Source organism: Catharus ustulatus, chromosome 2, assembly GCF_009819885.2.
Source record: "Catharus ustulatus isolate bCatUst1 chromosome 2, bCatUst1.pri.v2, whole genome shotgun sequence".
In the NCBI taxonomy this organism is placed as follows: Eukaryota; Metazoa; Chordata; class Aves; order Passeriformes; family Turdidae; genus Catharus; species Catharus ustulatus.
The window spans coordinates 84,344,731-84,362,838 of record NC_046222.1 but is presented as its reverse complement, the minus strand read 5'-3'; the positions used below and the strand labels follow the sequence as shown (position 1 = coordinate 84,362,838).

At 45.0% G+C, this 18,108-nt stretch overlaps 1 protein-coding gene across 4 annotated transcripts in view; it reads right to left on the bottom strand.

The window, feature by feature from the left end:
- Positions 1 to 18,108, bottom strand: part of CLYBL (citramalyl-CoA lyase) — a 190,097-nt gene that overhangs the window by 147,040 nt on the left and 24,949 nt on the right. The window contains exon 1 of one of the 4 annotated variants that reach the window (XM_033052013.2): positions 8,912 to 9,077. The exons of 1 other annotated variant lie outside the window; for it this stretch is intronic. In XM_033052013.2, the coding sequence (XP_032907904.1) occupies positions 8,912 to 8,955 (44 nt within the window). In that variant the 5' untranslated portion in view covers positions 8,956 to 9,077. Of the gene's footprint in view, positions 1 to 8,911; positions 9,078 to 18,108 lie in introns of those variants that run through there. 2 more of the 4 variants (XM_033052011.2, XM_033052010.2) reach the window with 2 other exon arrangements.

Here is an 18,108-nt window from a genome sequence, read left to right as displayed (position 1 = left end):
CAGAGAAGCTGTGGATGCCCCATCCCCTGGGGGGTTGGAACTAGATGGAACTAAGGTTCCTTCCAACATTCTGTGATTCTGAGTCTGTGAAGGGGGCTCTTTTTTAAATGTGAATAGGAACCAAGATCTTGGGAGTTTCATCCTTTTATTGTGTTTTGCAATTTTGATTAGATAACCTGGTTTAACTTTTACTTCTCCAAAGGACTTCTATATTTTGAGCAGTCAGATCAAACCTCTGGATTTCCTGAGGGGTACACACCAAAGACGAGACACACTCAGGCATTTGACATGTCAGAAGGTGGTGAGCAGTGCCAGGTCACACTTTGGCTAACAAGATTTAAGGAAGATGGTGCAGAGATACTCCAAGTTATCTCTGTGTCAAAACCAAACATGCAATATTAATGTGTCAACAGCAGTAATTTCCTTCAGAGTGAAATTGCCGTGAAGTATTTTGAAAAATGCACACCTGGTAGCCCTTCTTCTATAATACCATGATTTTCTATATCTACCTGCAAATAAAGGGAATGGAAATCAGGACTTTCCCATGGAACTTAAGACATTTTTCTTTATACAAGAAGGACTAAATAGGGTTGGAGCTAGAGATGCAAATTTGCCTGTTTCTATTAAATAGAGCAAGAAAAATTCACAAAACTGTCACTTCCATTGACTAAGAAATGATATAATTATTACATTTTAGAGGCACCTAGAAAGTGCAGAAGGGACTGCTGATGCTAAGTACAGGCACTTAATGGGCTACTGAAGGTTAGGTGCCCAGAAGCAACCTGAATAGAGAACTGAACCCTCTGAGTGAAGAATAAGTTCACACCACACCACACGGATTCGCTTAATGGAAACTTAAGATTTAATTAATTTTATTTTCTTTTATTTCATTAATTTGATGCTATTTACAACTTATAGAGTTGCTCAGAAGTTGAATTATTTATTTTAAAAAAAGAGAAAAAAATACTAACTAACCAGAATTATTCTAATTCACTACTAATTATGTAGAGCAGATTTTTTTTATAGTGGGGTTAGTTAAGGGCTTATCAGTCCATTTTATATAAACTTTAGGTTTATAGTTTGCATTAAAATTTTAGCAAATATTTCAATGCTATAGAAGGTGTCTTTGTAAGCACCTCCCACTACACTGCCGAGTACAAACCAAGAAAGGACAGAAAAGAATCCTTTCTAACCCTTAGCCTGTCTGAATAATGTCATGCTAGATACCCGTATCACCAGTAAGAGTGAGGAAACACACAGTAACTCGAGCTCCTTACCCAGAAAGCCAATAAATCTCTCCTCCTAAAAACCAGAGCCTGCTCAACCTTCTCCTGCCTCATTAAATCATAAACCACAAAAAATCCCCAAAACCAAAACAGCAACAACAACAACAAAAACCAAAAAAAGCCACAAGGCGTTGCTGCAACTTCATATAATTACTGTAAGGCCTCCTAGACTGTTTTAGAAGATGGGAGGAGAATCTGGATATGAAAGCGGTGAAGTTCACTGCTCCAGAAGCAATGCTATAATGCAGCACTGGGTTTTGGTGGTGAGGAACCTCTCTCCTCCAAAGAGCTTTTTTTTTAATCCTATACATTAGTTTTTTAATATTAATTGTCAATTCTGCAACATGGATGCAGTCAGTAATTGCTAACGGTAATTAAATTCAACTGAAATGTAATGGGAAATGTCTATTCCAAGATGTATCTGCTTATGGTACAAAAGCCTTCTACAGCAGCACATTGAATAAGAAAAGCTACAGTATGTTTCAAATCGGGGACATTGAGACTGACTACACTCTCACTCTCCTTTAAAGGTGTATTAATGTGGTGAGGAGTAGCTCTTTTCTAGGTTTTTCAGAAGAGCCCAAACTTATCACGGCTAAACTTCTACACCTTAAAGAAGTGCAAACTGCTCTTGAGCATGACCTGGCCCTCAGCAGTGGTGTGCACATGGGTAAGACACAAACCAGCAGCGCTAACAGTTTAGACTGTGCAAGTATAAAGACTGTATGAAGAAGTGACACAGCCTGACTCTGACCAGTGTCCCTCAGAATGGGAAGAGTTAGGCATTTGCTTTGGTGTTTAACACAGCACAAGCACTACAATTCCTTCACAAAGCCAAGGGAAGTCCCAGAAACTCCGACTGACTTGAGGCTGGAGGAAGCTCCCACTTCTCTAGGTTTTTTGAAACTGCACTTCCACCTGCACCAAACCCACACAACCAAATAAACAGTAACATCCAAGAATAACCTTCTGGGGTTTGCCTGGTGGTGCTCAGTCAAAGGGCACAGGTTCAAGGATTTTGACAGGCTACATTGATGTCTGCTGTAAAGCTGGAGCTGCATGGACTATGCAGCATCACTTCTTCCCTCATTTCCAAAATTGAAAAATTGATAGCAGCCTGCCGCAAGCATGAAAATTATGCAAGTGTTGGACTTGCAAATAGTACTTAAACTCCTCCAGAAAAATAACTACTTAAAAGAAAAACCCAAACAAAACCCTTTGGAGTATGGTCTGCTTCTCGACAAAACCTCTTCAGCTTTCTCTTTCTAAATACCTGGCCATTATAATCTTGGCCATGCCTCTAGTGTCTGGAGTTAAAATACTGAAAAAATAATGTTGATACATGTCAGGCAACCAAAAATTCTCTTGATGGGAAATAGAAGATTTGGTGAGACTGAAACTTACATGCAATAGTGAAAATTCCCCAGAGAAGCTGTAAAATATCCAAGTGCACAAAAATTCCATTTTACTTACAGAAACTTTTTGCTAAGCTGCTGCCGTGGGAGGATGATACAAGGAGCTGCTACCTCCAACATAAAGTGTTTGCTGGTGAGTCTCTCGCCACCTACTCAGCCCTCACCAAACTACCTACCCCAAAATGAAATGATCTTTGGCACACACAAGTAAATTGCTGCAGCACAGACATATCTGGACAGTAATTAATCACTTCGAATGCTCAATGTGTTTGGATATAAAATTAAGAAAGTCGGGTTGTTAAAAAATGACAGATTTAAGCACCATCTGGGCTCTGTGGCCACAGTGGCGCGAATTCCAAAGGAAGGCTTAACAGTGCATGATCCGAGAATCCCATCTGTCTCAGCTGAAATGAAACAAATAAATAAATAAACCAGCAGCCTCATTTGCAAGGTTTTCTCATGTTTCCAATCTAAAAATCATCTTGCAATAGGAAAGAATATAGACTGGAATGTATTACATCTTCAAAACACATCTCATACCTTTTATATACATTATTAAAGTATTATACCTCTAGGGAAAAGTCTCTAGAGAGGTACACCTATCCAGATCACACATTGTGAGACAGCATTTCCTACTATGAGCATATTTTCACAGAAATAAAGTGATAGTAAAGAATTGATGTGATAGGACTCTTCCGTTGATTTGGGAAAGCCAAAGTGCATTCTGGCACCCACAACCTCCCTCCTCTCCCAAGCCATGGCTCACCTGCACCTGCCCCATGGCAGATCTGCTTGTGGATGAAATGCAACCTCCCTCAGCTGCACCCACTCGCTGCAAGGGCAGAAGCCACACAAAACAAAAAGTCACCTGCAGCTAGTTAACCTACAGGATGTCTTCAGTAAAACTTGCCTGGCATGAGAAATGCAAATAAATAAATGAATCATCCAGGACAGATGAACACTGAATATGAACACAACTATTTGCCTCAGAAAAGCTTAACCAGGTGGATTTAAATATAGAGGTGAGGAATACTCTGGTGAAGTTCCTGGGAGTCTGGTCCAAGTGCCTCCCTCCAGCTGGCTGAGCACCAGGCAAGTGATGGAATGGACAACATCTGGTTCTCAAGTACTGCTGTGCCCCAGTGCTCAGGACAGTGCTCTCTGTGTCAAGGTGCTTCTTTTGCTCTGCCGGAAAGATGGGACTTTCCATTCTTGGCATCTTCTGCCCTCGGCATATACCCTGATCCCCACACTGGCCCAACCTGTATGGAGCTAACCCAAAGGAAGAAAAACCCCAAAACTGGTGCCCATCAAAGCCATACCCTCTCCTCCTCCCCCAAAGCCACATGCTCATTTTCCTACTGTTAAGGCCAAAGGAAAGATTGCTACGGACATCTGTGGGCCTTTTCTGAGGTCCTAGGAAAGGGACTTCTCCAAGGGGTTTGACTCTGCCTCATCCTCTTCTCCAGCCAACAAGTGACCACCTCTCTTGCATAGTCACTTTTCACTAAAACTGAGTTATTCTTCCCATCCTGCCTACCTCCAACAGCTGGAAGAGGCTCCCCAGACATACCAGCAGGAAATAAGACCAAAAAGTACTAGTTAGTAGTTTTAGACTTCAATAAAAGATAGCATCATACTGCATAATATTTTAGCTTCTTTCAAATAAAGACATTTGTATAAAGGCTCAATCCTGGAAAATTTTATTGATTTTACTTTCAGTACCACTCTTTGCACCTGCAATATGGAATATGTGGGTACATTCTTCTGGATCAAGAATGTAGCACCCTGTTCTTATGATGCAATTTCCAATGTACAATTTTGCATATGAATTATTTGGACCCAAATGGGCAAGCAAATAGATCATATATTCTGTCATTTAAAATTACTTTAAAATAAAGTAAAATAAGTGGCACTAAATTTGCTTATTCTTTCCTTTTAAAAAAATTTGTTGTGTAGTTTGTAGGGGTCTCCTTTCAGTGAACTCATGCAAACTCCTGTGGGCATTGCTGACAGCTCATCGAGATGATAATGCAAATTATGAGTTTCTACATAGCTCCATATACAAAATTTCCACACGTTAAAAGTAAACAAACTGTACTATATTCTGCAAAATAGGAATTTGCTACAAATCGTAAAGAATAGACATAAGAATGGGGAAATGTGATTATTCTTAAATCTTCTTTCAGGAGATGTCTAGCAGGAAGATATCTCTGCAAAACTAGAGAAATCAAGCAATCTGGAAAAATCACACACAAGACCAAGCTTCTGTACAACAAAATGAAGCTGGGGCCTGATGCTGGCAAGCAGCAGGCAGCAGCCACCAGCCTATTGAAGTCACTCCATGGGAAGGTCTCAGCACCTCTGATGCTTGGGTTTGGTGCCCTGTAAAGGTGAGCCAGCAAGGGCTGCCCAGCTGCTCTGCGTTCCTCTGTTGCTATTGGTCTGCTACTAAAATAAATGACATTTGCCACCACAATGACAGCAGCACAGCAATTGCTGGGCAGGCAAAGCCCCAGTGGTGGGGATGGCTCATGGTGAGCGCAGCCTCCGTGTGCAGAGGGTGACTGGCAGAGCTCACCCTGGCATTCCTGAGCACCTTTCCTGGGAGCGCTGCTTATCTGAGACACTTCGAGATGCCCTGGTTTTGGAAGATGACAAAAAGCACAAAGTACTAATTTAATTTCAATCAACAACAAATATTTTCTCAATAAACACTATTCATGAATTTCCTAGGAGTCAGACAAAAGACGTGTCTGTTCTCTCAGCACATGTTGCATAAAAATGAATCTGCTTCCCAAAAATGGGTATCCATTTTTTCTCTGTAAGTAAATCAGCACATACTCATAAATTTTTCTTTATTCATCAGTTTCATCAGCTTCATTAACTTTAAAATAAGATGAAAATGCATCCTTTTTGGTAGATTTTTGGTATAAAACCCTTGGAGTGTAAAAATAGGCACAGAGCACTTCAGATAAGCTGAAAGAAAATACTATATTTTATATATTCGCATATTATTGTATGGCCTATTAAGTATAGTATTTTTACAATACAGTAAATTGAGCTATACTATTAATAAGATACATTTTGTTCCTCTATAATTTAGCCTTTATCACTCTGGTTCTTTCCATATTAAGACTATATACCGTGTTTTATATGTACAAAACTGGTACAAGTTTCCCTGTGAGTTTTTGTACTGGTTAGTTAAGAAAATAATGAACTCAATCCTCATCACTGCACACCTTCTCAAGGACACAATCTGCAGAAAGGGTAAACATTTTCATGTGTTGTGGTGGGCAAGCCATGCTTGGTGTGCACCAGAGTGGAATCAAATGGCCCACAGGCTACCAATCCATTTGCATTGCATTTGGTATCATCTCCTCCGTTTACAGAACAGCTGTGTAAACTGAAGGGCAGGGAAGGGAGGGCAGCAGGATTTAGGCTGGGGTTTGAGGGTGAACACACACATAACAGAAGAAAGAGACAAGTAAAGGCCAGGCATTCCATCAGCAGCTCCAACACTGGACACCAAGCATCCCTGCGTTACCCATAGGGAAAGCAAAAGCAGAGCACGTTGCTCTGTGGGACACACATGGGGACACAGTGGGAGCCAGCACTGGAAAGCCCAAGGACAGCAGGGGAAGAGCATAGTCCAGCTTGGCCAAATTACTTTAGAGAGGGCAGAGTACAAGGGGCTGCCAGAGACAAAAGTACTGCTCCAGATAGCAGCCTTTGGACACAGAGAGTGCCTGCTTTGGGGCACCACGGAGGGCAGGTGCATCTCCAGCAGGCATGCTCCCTGTCCAGTGGGGGTGGCTGTGGGACCAGGGAGCCGAGTGGGGTGGGACTGCCGGAGCTGGGGCAGCCTGTGGGGCTGGCCGAGGGCACATGGGGCCTGAGTACTAAAAAAAAAAACGGGTTACATTTTCTATTTTGGGCTTGAGAATGTTTTGGGTGCACAGCAACCTGTCTGCACCTTGCAGTTTTTTTACTGGTAAAAGGACTTGAAATGCATGCCTGCGTGGTAGTGCTCTGCTCTTCTAGAAGGAATTGTAAATACTTGGAGATTCTTGGAGGAAAGGAGTAAAAAAGTAATTACCATAACCACACTTAAGAGTTTTCCTTACGGGGAATGCCTCTTGCTTTACATAAATTTTCTATGCAAATTATCCCAAGGTAATTCTAGCCACATGAAAAAAAAAATAGATCTTATTAAATGTTCACGTTATACTGAATGCTGAAATTGGCTGGGTGACACTTCTGAAGAGTTCTGTTGTAAAAAAAAGTAAAAACTCAAGCAAGTAAAAGGTAAAACAAAAGTCTTTCCTTAGTGCTGAACCCAAATGATGGTGAAATCGAGTTAAACAACAGCATGTGTTGGCACTAATTTCCACTCTCAGAGGCAAATTATTTCTGAAAGTCCCCAAACTCGCTTAATTACCCAGCCGATGTTGGCTGTCTCAGACCAAGCACGGCACCATTTCAGCGACGAACCCTTACAGAAGAGGCAAAGCCACCGAAGTTATATATGAAGATTAATAGAAATCTGAACTGCGCTACCTCTAAAATAAACAAAAGCTTTTGTAGGCGCGTTGAAAGGCCCATAAAAGTAAACTACAACCTCGGCAAAGCCTTTTAAACTGACAAAACCGGACGGCAGAGGTCAGGGAGGCAGGCGGGTCAGCAAAGCCGTGCCTGCAGGTTTGGGGGTCGCTCCGTCTCCCCGCTCGCTCGCATGGGGGCCTCGCCGGGGCCGAGGAGAAAGCGCACCGCCGCTCCTCCTCCGCCGGAGCAGGAACACTTGAACTGCCCTTCTGTCTCAACAAAACTTTAGTTTGCTGATTGGGCACGAAACAAAAGAAAGACAGCGGGACGCGATTTATAAGGGGGCAGGGTAGGCTGACATGCTATTGTACTCCAGAGGTATCCACAAGCTGTTAATTCCATTTTAACATTGTTAATAAGACTGTTAACACATCTGACTTTGTTTAGAGACTTTGAAAACATCAACAAACTGAAGGAAAAAACAAAACAAAACAAAAATCAAGAACCCCACCCGCACTAGGAACAAAATATGATCTTTTAAAACAGCATCAAACATCCAAATATGATACTTCTGCCTGTCCGGACCTGGCAGAAAGGAGGAGATATGGCAGGGAGGCTCAGGGACGTGCATCCGCATATTCTTCATCCTCTCGTTTGACTATTTAACTATTCACATTTTCCAGCTTAAATTTAAAGGACTCGTTTCTAACACTACCGCTGTTTTGAGAAGGAGAGGGAAGAAACCTGGACTCCCCCCTCCGCGCACACCTCCTCTCCCTCGCTCGCACTTGCACGCAGGCAAATGTGCAGATTTAATCAGTGTGGAATGTTTTAAATGAATAATTGGGTCTGACAGATTTATTGCAGTTAATTTTGCAATAGAATGGAAAAATGTTTGGATCTCAGCCTTTAAAGTATTAGGAAAACAATTAATCCATCACATAACGGAAATTCCTGTATTACACCCTCATGTCCAATTAAATAATGTCAAGTAATCTTACATTGTAAAATGCTGAAAATTGAAGCTCAAATCATTGAGTGGGATATGTTTTAATTTTTAAAGGAACCTTGGAAAAAAAATCACATCAAATTAAAATCAGATGCTTCGATAAATGGCTTTTTTGGTTTGTTTTATATGGAGGGGAAGATGTTTTTAAATGTAAAAGAGAAAAAAAAAAGCCTTACTCAAAAAACATTAATTTCTCTTTTGCTCTCCGGTTTCTGCATCATGAACACTGCCTTAGCAGGGCAATCTGAAAGCAAATTAAAAGCTTTAGGATGAAGTCTGTGACCGCATTTTAAAAGACCTCATTCTTTTAAAGAACTTTAAAAGGAGATAACCAGCACTTCTCTTTTCCAGCAGGCAGAGGGGCTGATTCCCGGGTACTTACTCAGACACAACTCTCCGAGACTTCAAGCCGTGTTTTGCTTGAATAACGTCCCGTAGGATCGAGTCCCCAGTTTAGGACCGACTGACAGCAAACTTCTGAGCCTGAAAGTAAGCGGGATTCGTTTGTTTTTGTTTACAGCCCAAAGCTGCTAATGCTGTAAAATTGCTTAATGTCACACTCCATCTCCTTTTTATTAAAAGTAAGGGGAAAAGAAAAAAAAAACCAAACCTGCAAATCAAAGAACTTTTCTAGAATAACAAAACCACCGACTTACAAATGTCTTGCCTGCCCCTGAAATTTGAAACTTGGCAAATTCATCTCATTCGGCTGCTGTACAAAAGGTCCCTGAAGCGTGTTACAGTAGGGACCCGCGAGCTTCCCAAATACTTTGACTGTTTCTAAACTAGGGGATACGGGACTGCGGTCTCAGGGCTCCCTCAGCTAGAGCGAAATGAAAGCGATGGTGAAATTTTAATACCGCGGAGGTTTAAGGGGAGTACGTCCGGCTGTTTTTACAGGGGGATTGCCGACGGTCCTGTGGCAGGCGAGGTAGGGAGAGCGGGGACAAAAAGGGATTGGAGCACGTGTCGCTACAGAAAGGCAGAAAAAAAAAGTTGGAGGCACTGAAGAAGGAGTAAATATAAAGCATAAGGAAATATCCTTCTAGTATGTCAACGGCAAAAAATGAACTGAAACCTCAGGTCGCATTTAAGGGCAATAAATACTGTAATGACTTGCTGGCACCTTCGTTAAGGCACTGTCGGCATGGCTGGATAGAAGAAAATAGGGATTACACTGAATGAAAGAAGTGTAAGACTTGGCCACCATCGTTCAATTTGTTTTTCCAAATTCAACACGCTTCTTATTTTGCTGGTTTCTTACAATCTTGACGTTCTGGATACCCACATTGCCACCCAACTATTTCTGTTGCCATAACAACATCAGAAATTTGTTCCTCGATGTCCTTTTTAATAAAATAATTTTGGGATTTGGGAGTTTTCAAAGACGGGACGGTTTCTCAATTTAGGCAGCTTACACCTTTCTCACAAGGAACCTATTTGTTTCTGTTTCCCTAAAAAAACAAGGTAATTTGAAAGCGATGCCCCCTCCTTCCCCCCTTGACTTTGGAAACAGGCCTGTTGCTATAAACAGTTTTTCTGGGGGACTTAGATTTTCAAGAAACAGGCAACCTACAGCAGCCAGGGGACCACCTCCTAAGGCTGACAGAAAAGGAAAGAAGTACTGTACATGCAGCCCAGCGTCTGAAATAACGGCCAAGTTTTCACCCCCTATCCGCAGGATGGGTTTCAATATCTTCAAAAATTAAATATACAACCAAAAATTACTAAGGAAGTGTAATAACGCTGTATATTTTGTATGATGTCGCTTAGGAGATCCTCATCCGTCCCTGAAGGTGACTAAAGCTCTTTTCGAGAGCTGCTCCTTGACGTGGCTATTTTTTTCCCTTATGTTTTCTTCTTTTTCTTTCTCAAATCAGCTCAGAATGAGTGGAATAAGAAATACAAAAACAAAAACAACAACAACAAAACCCCACCAAACAACCCCCGTCTCTTTACCATTAAATAAATTGGATTCTCAGCACAAACAGCAAAACAATGGCCAAGAGGATGTGACTAACAAACGCCGAGGGAAGAGTCAAGCTGCCCTCTCTTTGCATATGCAGCCAAACAGAAGTCACTGGGGTTGGGATTCTTTCCCTTCCTATTTAACATATCTGTGCATTTCAATAAATTGAGATGAACAATGCCCGGCTTTCAAAAGTTGCAAATTACTGGGAATACATTGCAAAATGTGAATAGCCCATAACATTGGAAGATGTTTAAAACTATTTTTCTTTGGGTTTTTGTTTTGTTTTGTTTGGGGTGGGGGATTTTTGTTTGTTTTCGTTTGGGGTTTTTTTGGGGGTTTTTTTGCGGGTTTGTTTTGTTTTTGTTTTTGTGAGTTTTTTGTTGTTGTTGTTGTTTGGTTGTTTGGTTGTTTTTTGGGGTCTTTTTTTTTTTTGTTGTTGTTGTTTCGAGATTTTTAAAGAGGAAAAGAAGAGGGAGAAATCATAATGTTCCAGGAAAAACCAGACTGGGAAAAAGTGTGCCCGTGAGATATGCAAGAAACTTCAAGGGATAAAAATGGTTTGAGTGTGTATTTTGCAAAAGAGCAAATATCCAATTATCTCATTGGCTGGTTCAAGCCAGATAGGGAGTTCTTGCTCATGTGTATTGATGATCTTCAGCAAGATGTAAATATTTCTTGTCCTTGCAGCCGATGGACACCTGCACACCTGCACCTCGAAAGGGGAAAAATTCCCCTTTTCGCTGTTACCGGAGGAATTTCCATAGGTGCTAAAGCAGCGTGATGGGAAACGCGCCCTTTCGGAGCAGCCGCTTTGGCAGCACAAGTCGGAGCCCGCCAGGCTCAGAAGAAGGGAGGGGAATACTCCCCACGCAGGAAAAAAACTCGGCAACCCCCTTGGTAAAAAACCGAACCAAACCAAAACCAAAAAGCCAAACCCGAACCACCCGACGCTTTTAAAGTGTGGGAATGTCTGTGTGGAAATGCCTCTCTCTGGACCCTCCGTGGGGTGGGACGGTCACCGCTCGCCCCGGGGTGACCCCCCCGCGCCTCTCCGGCCCCGCGCCCACGGCACGCCGGAGCAAAGCGGGGCCGCGGCGACACCCACCGGCCACCCCGCGAACTGCAGCCAGGGCCGCCCGCCCCGACGGGCACGGTCGGCCGGGACACGGGCAGGGATGCGGGCAGGGACACGGGCAGGGACACGGGCAGGGATGCGGGCAGGGACACGGGCAGGGACACGGGCAGGGATGCGGGCAGGGACACGGGCAGGGACACGGGCAGGGATGCGGGCAGGGACACGGGCAGGAATGCGGGCAGGGACACGGGCAGGGATCCGGTCAGGGATGCGGGCACGGACACGGCCAGGGACACGGGCAGGGATGCGGGCAGGGACACGGGCAGGGATGCGGGCAGGGACACGGGCAGGGATGCGGGCAGGGATGCGGGCAGGGACACGGGCAGGGATGCGGGCAGGGATGCTGGCAGGGACACGGGCAGGGATGCGGGCAGGGACACGGGCAGGGTTCGGGCAGAGATATGGGCAGGGATCCAAGCCGGGATCCGGCCAGGGATGCGGGCAGGGATGTGGGCCGAGATCCAAGCCGGGATCTGGCCAGGGATGCGGCCAGGGATCCAAGCAGGAACACAGCCAGGGATGCGGGCAGGGATGCGGGTAGCGGCAGGCAGGGGTGTGGGCTGCGGCAGGCAGCGCGCTGGGAGAGGGTAGGGAAGGGGCGGGCAGAGATGGGGATGGGGCAGGCTGGGATTCGGTCAGGGTGCGGGCAGGGGCAGAGAGGAATGTGTGCAGGGGTGCGGGCAGGGGGCAGGCAGGAAAGCCATCAGCTCAGCATTCCTGGCTGGCTTTAGATCTCCACAATTGTTCCCCCTTCCCTCCCGGCGGGGTGAGAAGGGAAGCAACCACTTCAAAGAGGAAACTTTCTGCATGAGGCAAAGACGAGAGTTGTTGTGTCTCTCCGTTACCCGGACTATTACTGTTATTAATATTTCAATATTCTCGTTCTTCTCTTCCCCCCCGCCTTTTTTTTTTTTTTTTATTTCCTTTTTTGTTTTTCGCTTTGTGGGGGGCGTCTACCTCTCTGCTTTTTTTTTTTTTTCTTTTTTCTTTTTTTTTTGTCAGCTTGCTAATGAAGCTGTTGTTATTCCTGGGAAAGGAGAAGGCAACACGCGGTGAGGGAGGCGTGCACACCGATAACTCCCTTTCCAATTTGTTTTCTCCTGAAGAAAATAGAAAATATCTCTGGCGAAGGAATTGGCCAGCAGCTCTCTCTGGATCCTCCGCTCCCCTCCTCGCCCCGTGGGGCTCTGACAGCGGCAGGACTCCGGGGTGAGCCTCTTCAGCCCCAGGGCAACCCGCAGCACCTTCCAGCACCTTCTGTCTGAGCATTTTCAAAGGGCTGCACAAACACTAATTAATTACCCGTGCTTCGTATCCGTGCAAACGGGGACCCGGGGATCCATTTTACAGATGGGGAACTGCTTGCACGAGGAGAGCCAGTGAGTCACCACAGTCGAGACAGAAACTAAAATACCAAATTTCTCTTCTTTAAATATACAACCCATTGACCACTTTACCATTCCAAGGGAAGGGGAGAGACAGGCTGATGGAGAAATTAATTCCCCTTCTTGCATTCAGCTTAGAGAACACAAAAAGCCTAACAGAAGCATAACAGGCAGCTTCCCTCACATTCATGACCATTTGCACCGTGTCGTTTACCCTCAGATGCTTTACACAGTCAAAACAACACCAAGAAAGAATTAAAAATCATTAGGAGGAGAGGAAAACTAATTTGAAAAATATGGGAACGCTCATAGCTGCTCAACTGAGCTTTTAACCAGCTGAAGAGCCAGTTTGGTAGAGAGAAAGGAGAGGGATGTCCCTGGTGTTAGGAACTACAAAGGAGGAGACTCCTGCATCAATACAGGCCAGAGTGCAGGAGACAGAGACAGAAGACAAATATTCATGGGAGCCGGAGGGGTGCAGTGGGGTGGCGTGGTGTCACAGAGATAGATGGGGACCAGATTTTCCAGGGCAACTGAAGATGCAGACAGGCACCTGGCAGGATTTTCAAAAGCAACTGAGCAATATAGGTACCTAAATCCCAGCGATTTCAGTGGATGGGAGGATGTCTAACCTGCTTATGCTCTTTTGAAAATCCTATTAAGTGCCAGCTGCATGTTTAGGAGCCCAAACACATTTGAAAATTTATTGTAAGGCTCCAGGATGGATAAATTTTAAGAGAAAAGTGTCGTTGCGATGATGTCAAGAATTAGAACAACAAAGCCAGATTCCCTCTCTGTCCAAAAAGAAACCTGGTGGTTAGGAAGTAAGAGGATACTTCTTTCTATTTAAATACATAAATTTGCATCTTCGAATTTAGTCTTCCTCATTTCCAGCTCCTCTTTGTCTTTCATAATAAACCAACTGGAGTGAGTAGGGGTTTAAGGCAGAAAACAAGTGATGCTGCCAGGCTCCTGACACAAAGTGTGCTTGTGGCAGTGCTGGGGGGACACACAGATGGGTGCAGGGGGGGACAGGTACTGCTGGGCTACACAGGGCTGCGGGGAACGCTGCTGGGACAGCGAAGTGTTGCTGCAAATGCAGGGAGGCAGGAGACAACAGGCAGGCATCCGGGAACAGCTTTGTCATCACGCTCAAATGCAAAACGATGTGACCGAGGACACCGGGTGACATCCCTTTACTTTCAGGGGGTGCTTTGGGGCAACTCAGATAAAGCAGTATGCTACCATGAAATAGCTGTATACAGCATGTACCTTGTCAAGAATTTCAACACTGATGACAGACGGATTATTTCTTTCTCAGAATCAAGGTGATTTTGCCAGCATGAATTTTCCTGTAAATTTTGATGCTCTCATTTATATTTTTTTGAAAACTGTTAAAACAGGATTGTTAGGGACCGCCGGATTTTCCCATGAGTTTGCTTTAAATATTTAGGTAGCAGCTGTCTCTTGATAACTGATCACTGATGAACTTTAAAATCCACAGAGTAAAATCTCAACAAACAATTGTGTAAAGACAGAGACTTTCTGAGAGAGTCTACAAAAAACCCCCACTATTTTTAAAGCATCTTAGCGCCACCAGTTAAACTGACACAGCAAACCCATTGTGTTTTGCACCAGTTTTGTTTTGCACTATACAGCTGTGTTTTCACAGATGCAAAACCATGTGTCTTCAGCAAAAGGTCTACTCTTCCCTTCAGATGTGAGCGAAGATCAAAGGTTCAAACACAGAAATACAAGCTTCTTTTCCCTTTGGAACATGTTTTTATTTTTTGCAGTGGCTCTACACCAGAATTTCCATCTGTTGTCCTTATGCAGCGTACAGGTTAACCTCAACAGCCGGGTTTGCGATGCTGTTATCTCAACCCAGAAGCACAGAGATGAATCACTCTCGCATGCAGCCTCTGAACATCTCACCAAGCAGCAGAAGCAGAGCTGCCTCAGACAGCCATCATCTCATGGAGGTGGTGGCTCAAGGAGACTTGCGCCTTCCTTTCCAACACAAAATGAGGAATTTCCTGAATATCATATGACTATGTGATGACTATGGTCACATATAAAATTCTCTAGCCCTAATCTCTGTTATAACAGAATGGTGAGAATAATTTAAATGGCAGTGTCTCAGTTTGTAACACGAGGCACTTTGGTCTATGGCGTTTAGACAGAGTCACTTGACATTTTGTCTCTACTTCTCCATCAGAAGAGGCTGGAGAACAGCCTCGGAATTAATGTTTCCCTGGAATGGCCTGGTTTGGAAGGGACCTAAGAGATCCTGGCTGGTTGGAAAGGGCCCTGCATTGCTGCTGTTTCCACGACTGGCAGGGAACAACTTATCTATACTTCACCATAACGTGATATTCAATATATTAACACATTAATAATTACCAAGCAGGTAAATAAGAGTGCTGGCGGCAGCTGTGCCCAGAGAGCAGCTCTGAGGCGCCGTCAGACGCCCCCGGCTCCGAGCAGGCCGCGCGCCGCTCCGCCGGGCCGGCACTGCCATCTAGCGGCGCCCCTGCCCCGCCGGGCCGCCCGGCCGGGCCCGCTCCGCGCCCGCCGCCCCCGCGTCCCAGCCTGGAAAACAAGCGCGAGCTGCGACAGGACAGCCCGAAGCTGCAGGTGAGGCAACCCCAGCTTGCGGGTGCCCTGTCCGCAGTGAGGCAACCCCCGGCGAGGAGCTGGAGCAGCCCCCGGCTGCCTCTCGCCCCCGCACAGCTGTGCAGGTGTTCGTGGCGCCGCCATGTCCTAATTCACACAATTCCAGGTGTGGGGCGCGCCCGCGAGCCGAAAGAGGAGCCTAAAGAGCTGCCACCACGGGGGTCACTGCGGCAGGCCATGGCAGGCGCGGCCCCTCCGTGCTCCTGGCAGGAGAAGCCACAGCTGGCATCGCCCAGGCGTGTGGCTTTATCCACACGATGCCTGTGCCGTTCGGACGTCTGCTCGCAGAGGATCGCCTGAGCCCTGGCGTACAGTGCGGGCAGCTGGGTTGCTCGGCACTTAAAACAAGCTGGGTAAATCCTTTGCGCCATGTAAAGTGAAGGCATTGCCGTGATTTCACCCATTGCAGAGACTTCTCGTGAGATGGAAATGCCAGGGGTGAGCTTGTTTTGGGCTCCACTCCTGAAAAGCAGGGCTAGTGGAAGGCACAGCCCGGCGCCTCTCTGGGCCCGAGGCGAAGGGCAACCATGGCATCACACCAGCTGCTCCTTGTGGAATTCCAGTCACACGGCTTGGGCAGCCTGCTGGGATGGGATCATCACCATCAGAGCTGGACCTCAGTTCCATTCCCAGCTCCGGCACTGAGGTCTGCTACCAAAGGACAGATGCCCCTGCCCACGGTGATAGGAATCTTGTCCGAGCTCCCCCTTAGGCAGTGGCAGCTCTGTGATAGCAGGGTGCACAGCAGCCCCCTCCTTCCACAGCATGCCTTCCCTGGAGCAGCCCAGCAAGTGCAAATCTGCACATTTTATGGGCCTGCATTGAAGGCACATAAGGCTTTGGATTAGACTTGCTCAGTACTTTAATGAGTATTAAATTAGCTTTGGCAGCAGCAGAAACCCCCAAAAGCATGCTATGCAAATTACTCACTTTGAGAAAAACACACGGCAATGTTGTTATTTGGAGAAACCAGCACAATCATGGAAGAATAGCTCATCAGTAACTCTTCCTTTGAAAAACATCTCCAATGAGCACAGTAGGATTTAATTTCTACTTTTTATTGGAGAAAAAAAAAATCAACAGTTAATAGACTATAGCATTGGCAAAGATAATTGCCAAGTACAGCTTTTGTGAAGTTCAGCCTTTCTTGTTTTCTTCTGCCTAAGTCCCTTTAAATATGCAGGACAAAGACAATGCCACGGTTCCAGAGCAGAAAAAGAGCGGAAATGAGTGTGTGCCAAAGAATCAGATGGATACCTGTATTTTCGTCATCAGATTTTCAAGTTTTTGTAAGTAATTTTAAAAATATTTTTGTAAAACTCAGCATGTATTACCATTTGCTAACATAAATCAAATCTTACAAGTCTTTCAGAAAAGAAATTGCAAAAGGCGTGATCTTTTCTTACACTGTGCACCTCCAGTTGTGGCTGGTTTTGCCCCTTACAGTAACAGCCAGGGTTGGGGGGAGCAGTAATTCCACATTTCACAGGGGGTATGACTTCAGCATTGTGTTTCCCCAGGAACACAAACCCGAAGGGTACAGCCTACAAACTGCTGCTACAGAATCTCATCACCATCTTACTGCTGCTTATGAACAACCTCCAGGAGTACTCCAAAGCCATTACTCACTAGGGCTGGTTGTTTTTTTTTTTAATTAAGAAATAATAAATTTTAAAAACCCTAAACCCACTGTCAAAGCTATTTTGCTATTCCAGTCAAAACTGGGAGGCAAAGAAATATAGGCATAACCTGATCTATTGTTTTCGTTTCACTGGCCCTCTATTTTCAAAAAGGCAACTAATATAAAAAGGGGAATAGGAAAACTAGGAAAAAAAGGGAAGAGAGAGAAAGGAAAGAAAGAAAGAATAACAAAAGGAAAGAAACCCTTTTTTTTTTTAACAACAGAAATATCAAGAGGAAAGAAGTGTCCTTTTCCAAAACTCTGGATACTTTGCTTTATGTTTGTCAGTCAGTTTGAATGTTATCTAAACAGCAGCTTAGTAGAGATGCAGCACATCGATCAGAGAATGAATTTGCTCTTCATGGAGACGTGTAAAAAACAAACACTGTATTATGATGAGGTATGTGTTTCCGTTGACTGAGTACCCATGTGGGAGGAAAGCCTATGCAGTTCAGCTAGGGAGAGAGAGAAGAGGAACATGAAATGCTTTCCAGGGAGCTCTGTGCCAAGCAGAGGCCATAAAACATACCAGCAGGACACCTACTGCTTTCAGTGATTGAAGGCTGCAGGCAGACATCCTCTTCTGAACCTAACCTGGGATGGCATCACCTTGGGGTGCTGGGGATCACCAGGACCGGATGCAATTGTCTCCAGAGCCGTGCTGGTGGGAAGGGGCTGCATCAGTTCGCCCATAAGCCCCATTAGCGTGTATTGAACTTCTCCCAGGCAGACCTAGGGGAGCCATCGCCTCTCCTGGAGCAGCAGTGAGAAGGGGAGCAGTGCCACTCTCAACCTGCATGGCTGGCTCCAAAGTGCACAGATATGACCTAGCTACCAGCTGCTGTTCCAGGACATCAGTTCCAGTTAACAAGCTCGGGCTGAGCATTTTACTCCTAGGCCATGCTTTCGTACAGCCCAAGCACAGTTTTGCTTGCTTTCTCTGCAGTAATTAAAATTGAGCTGTGAATTCCCTTCTCTCACACAGATTCATTTTCATTTCAGTA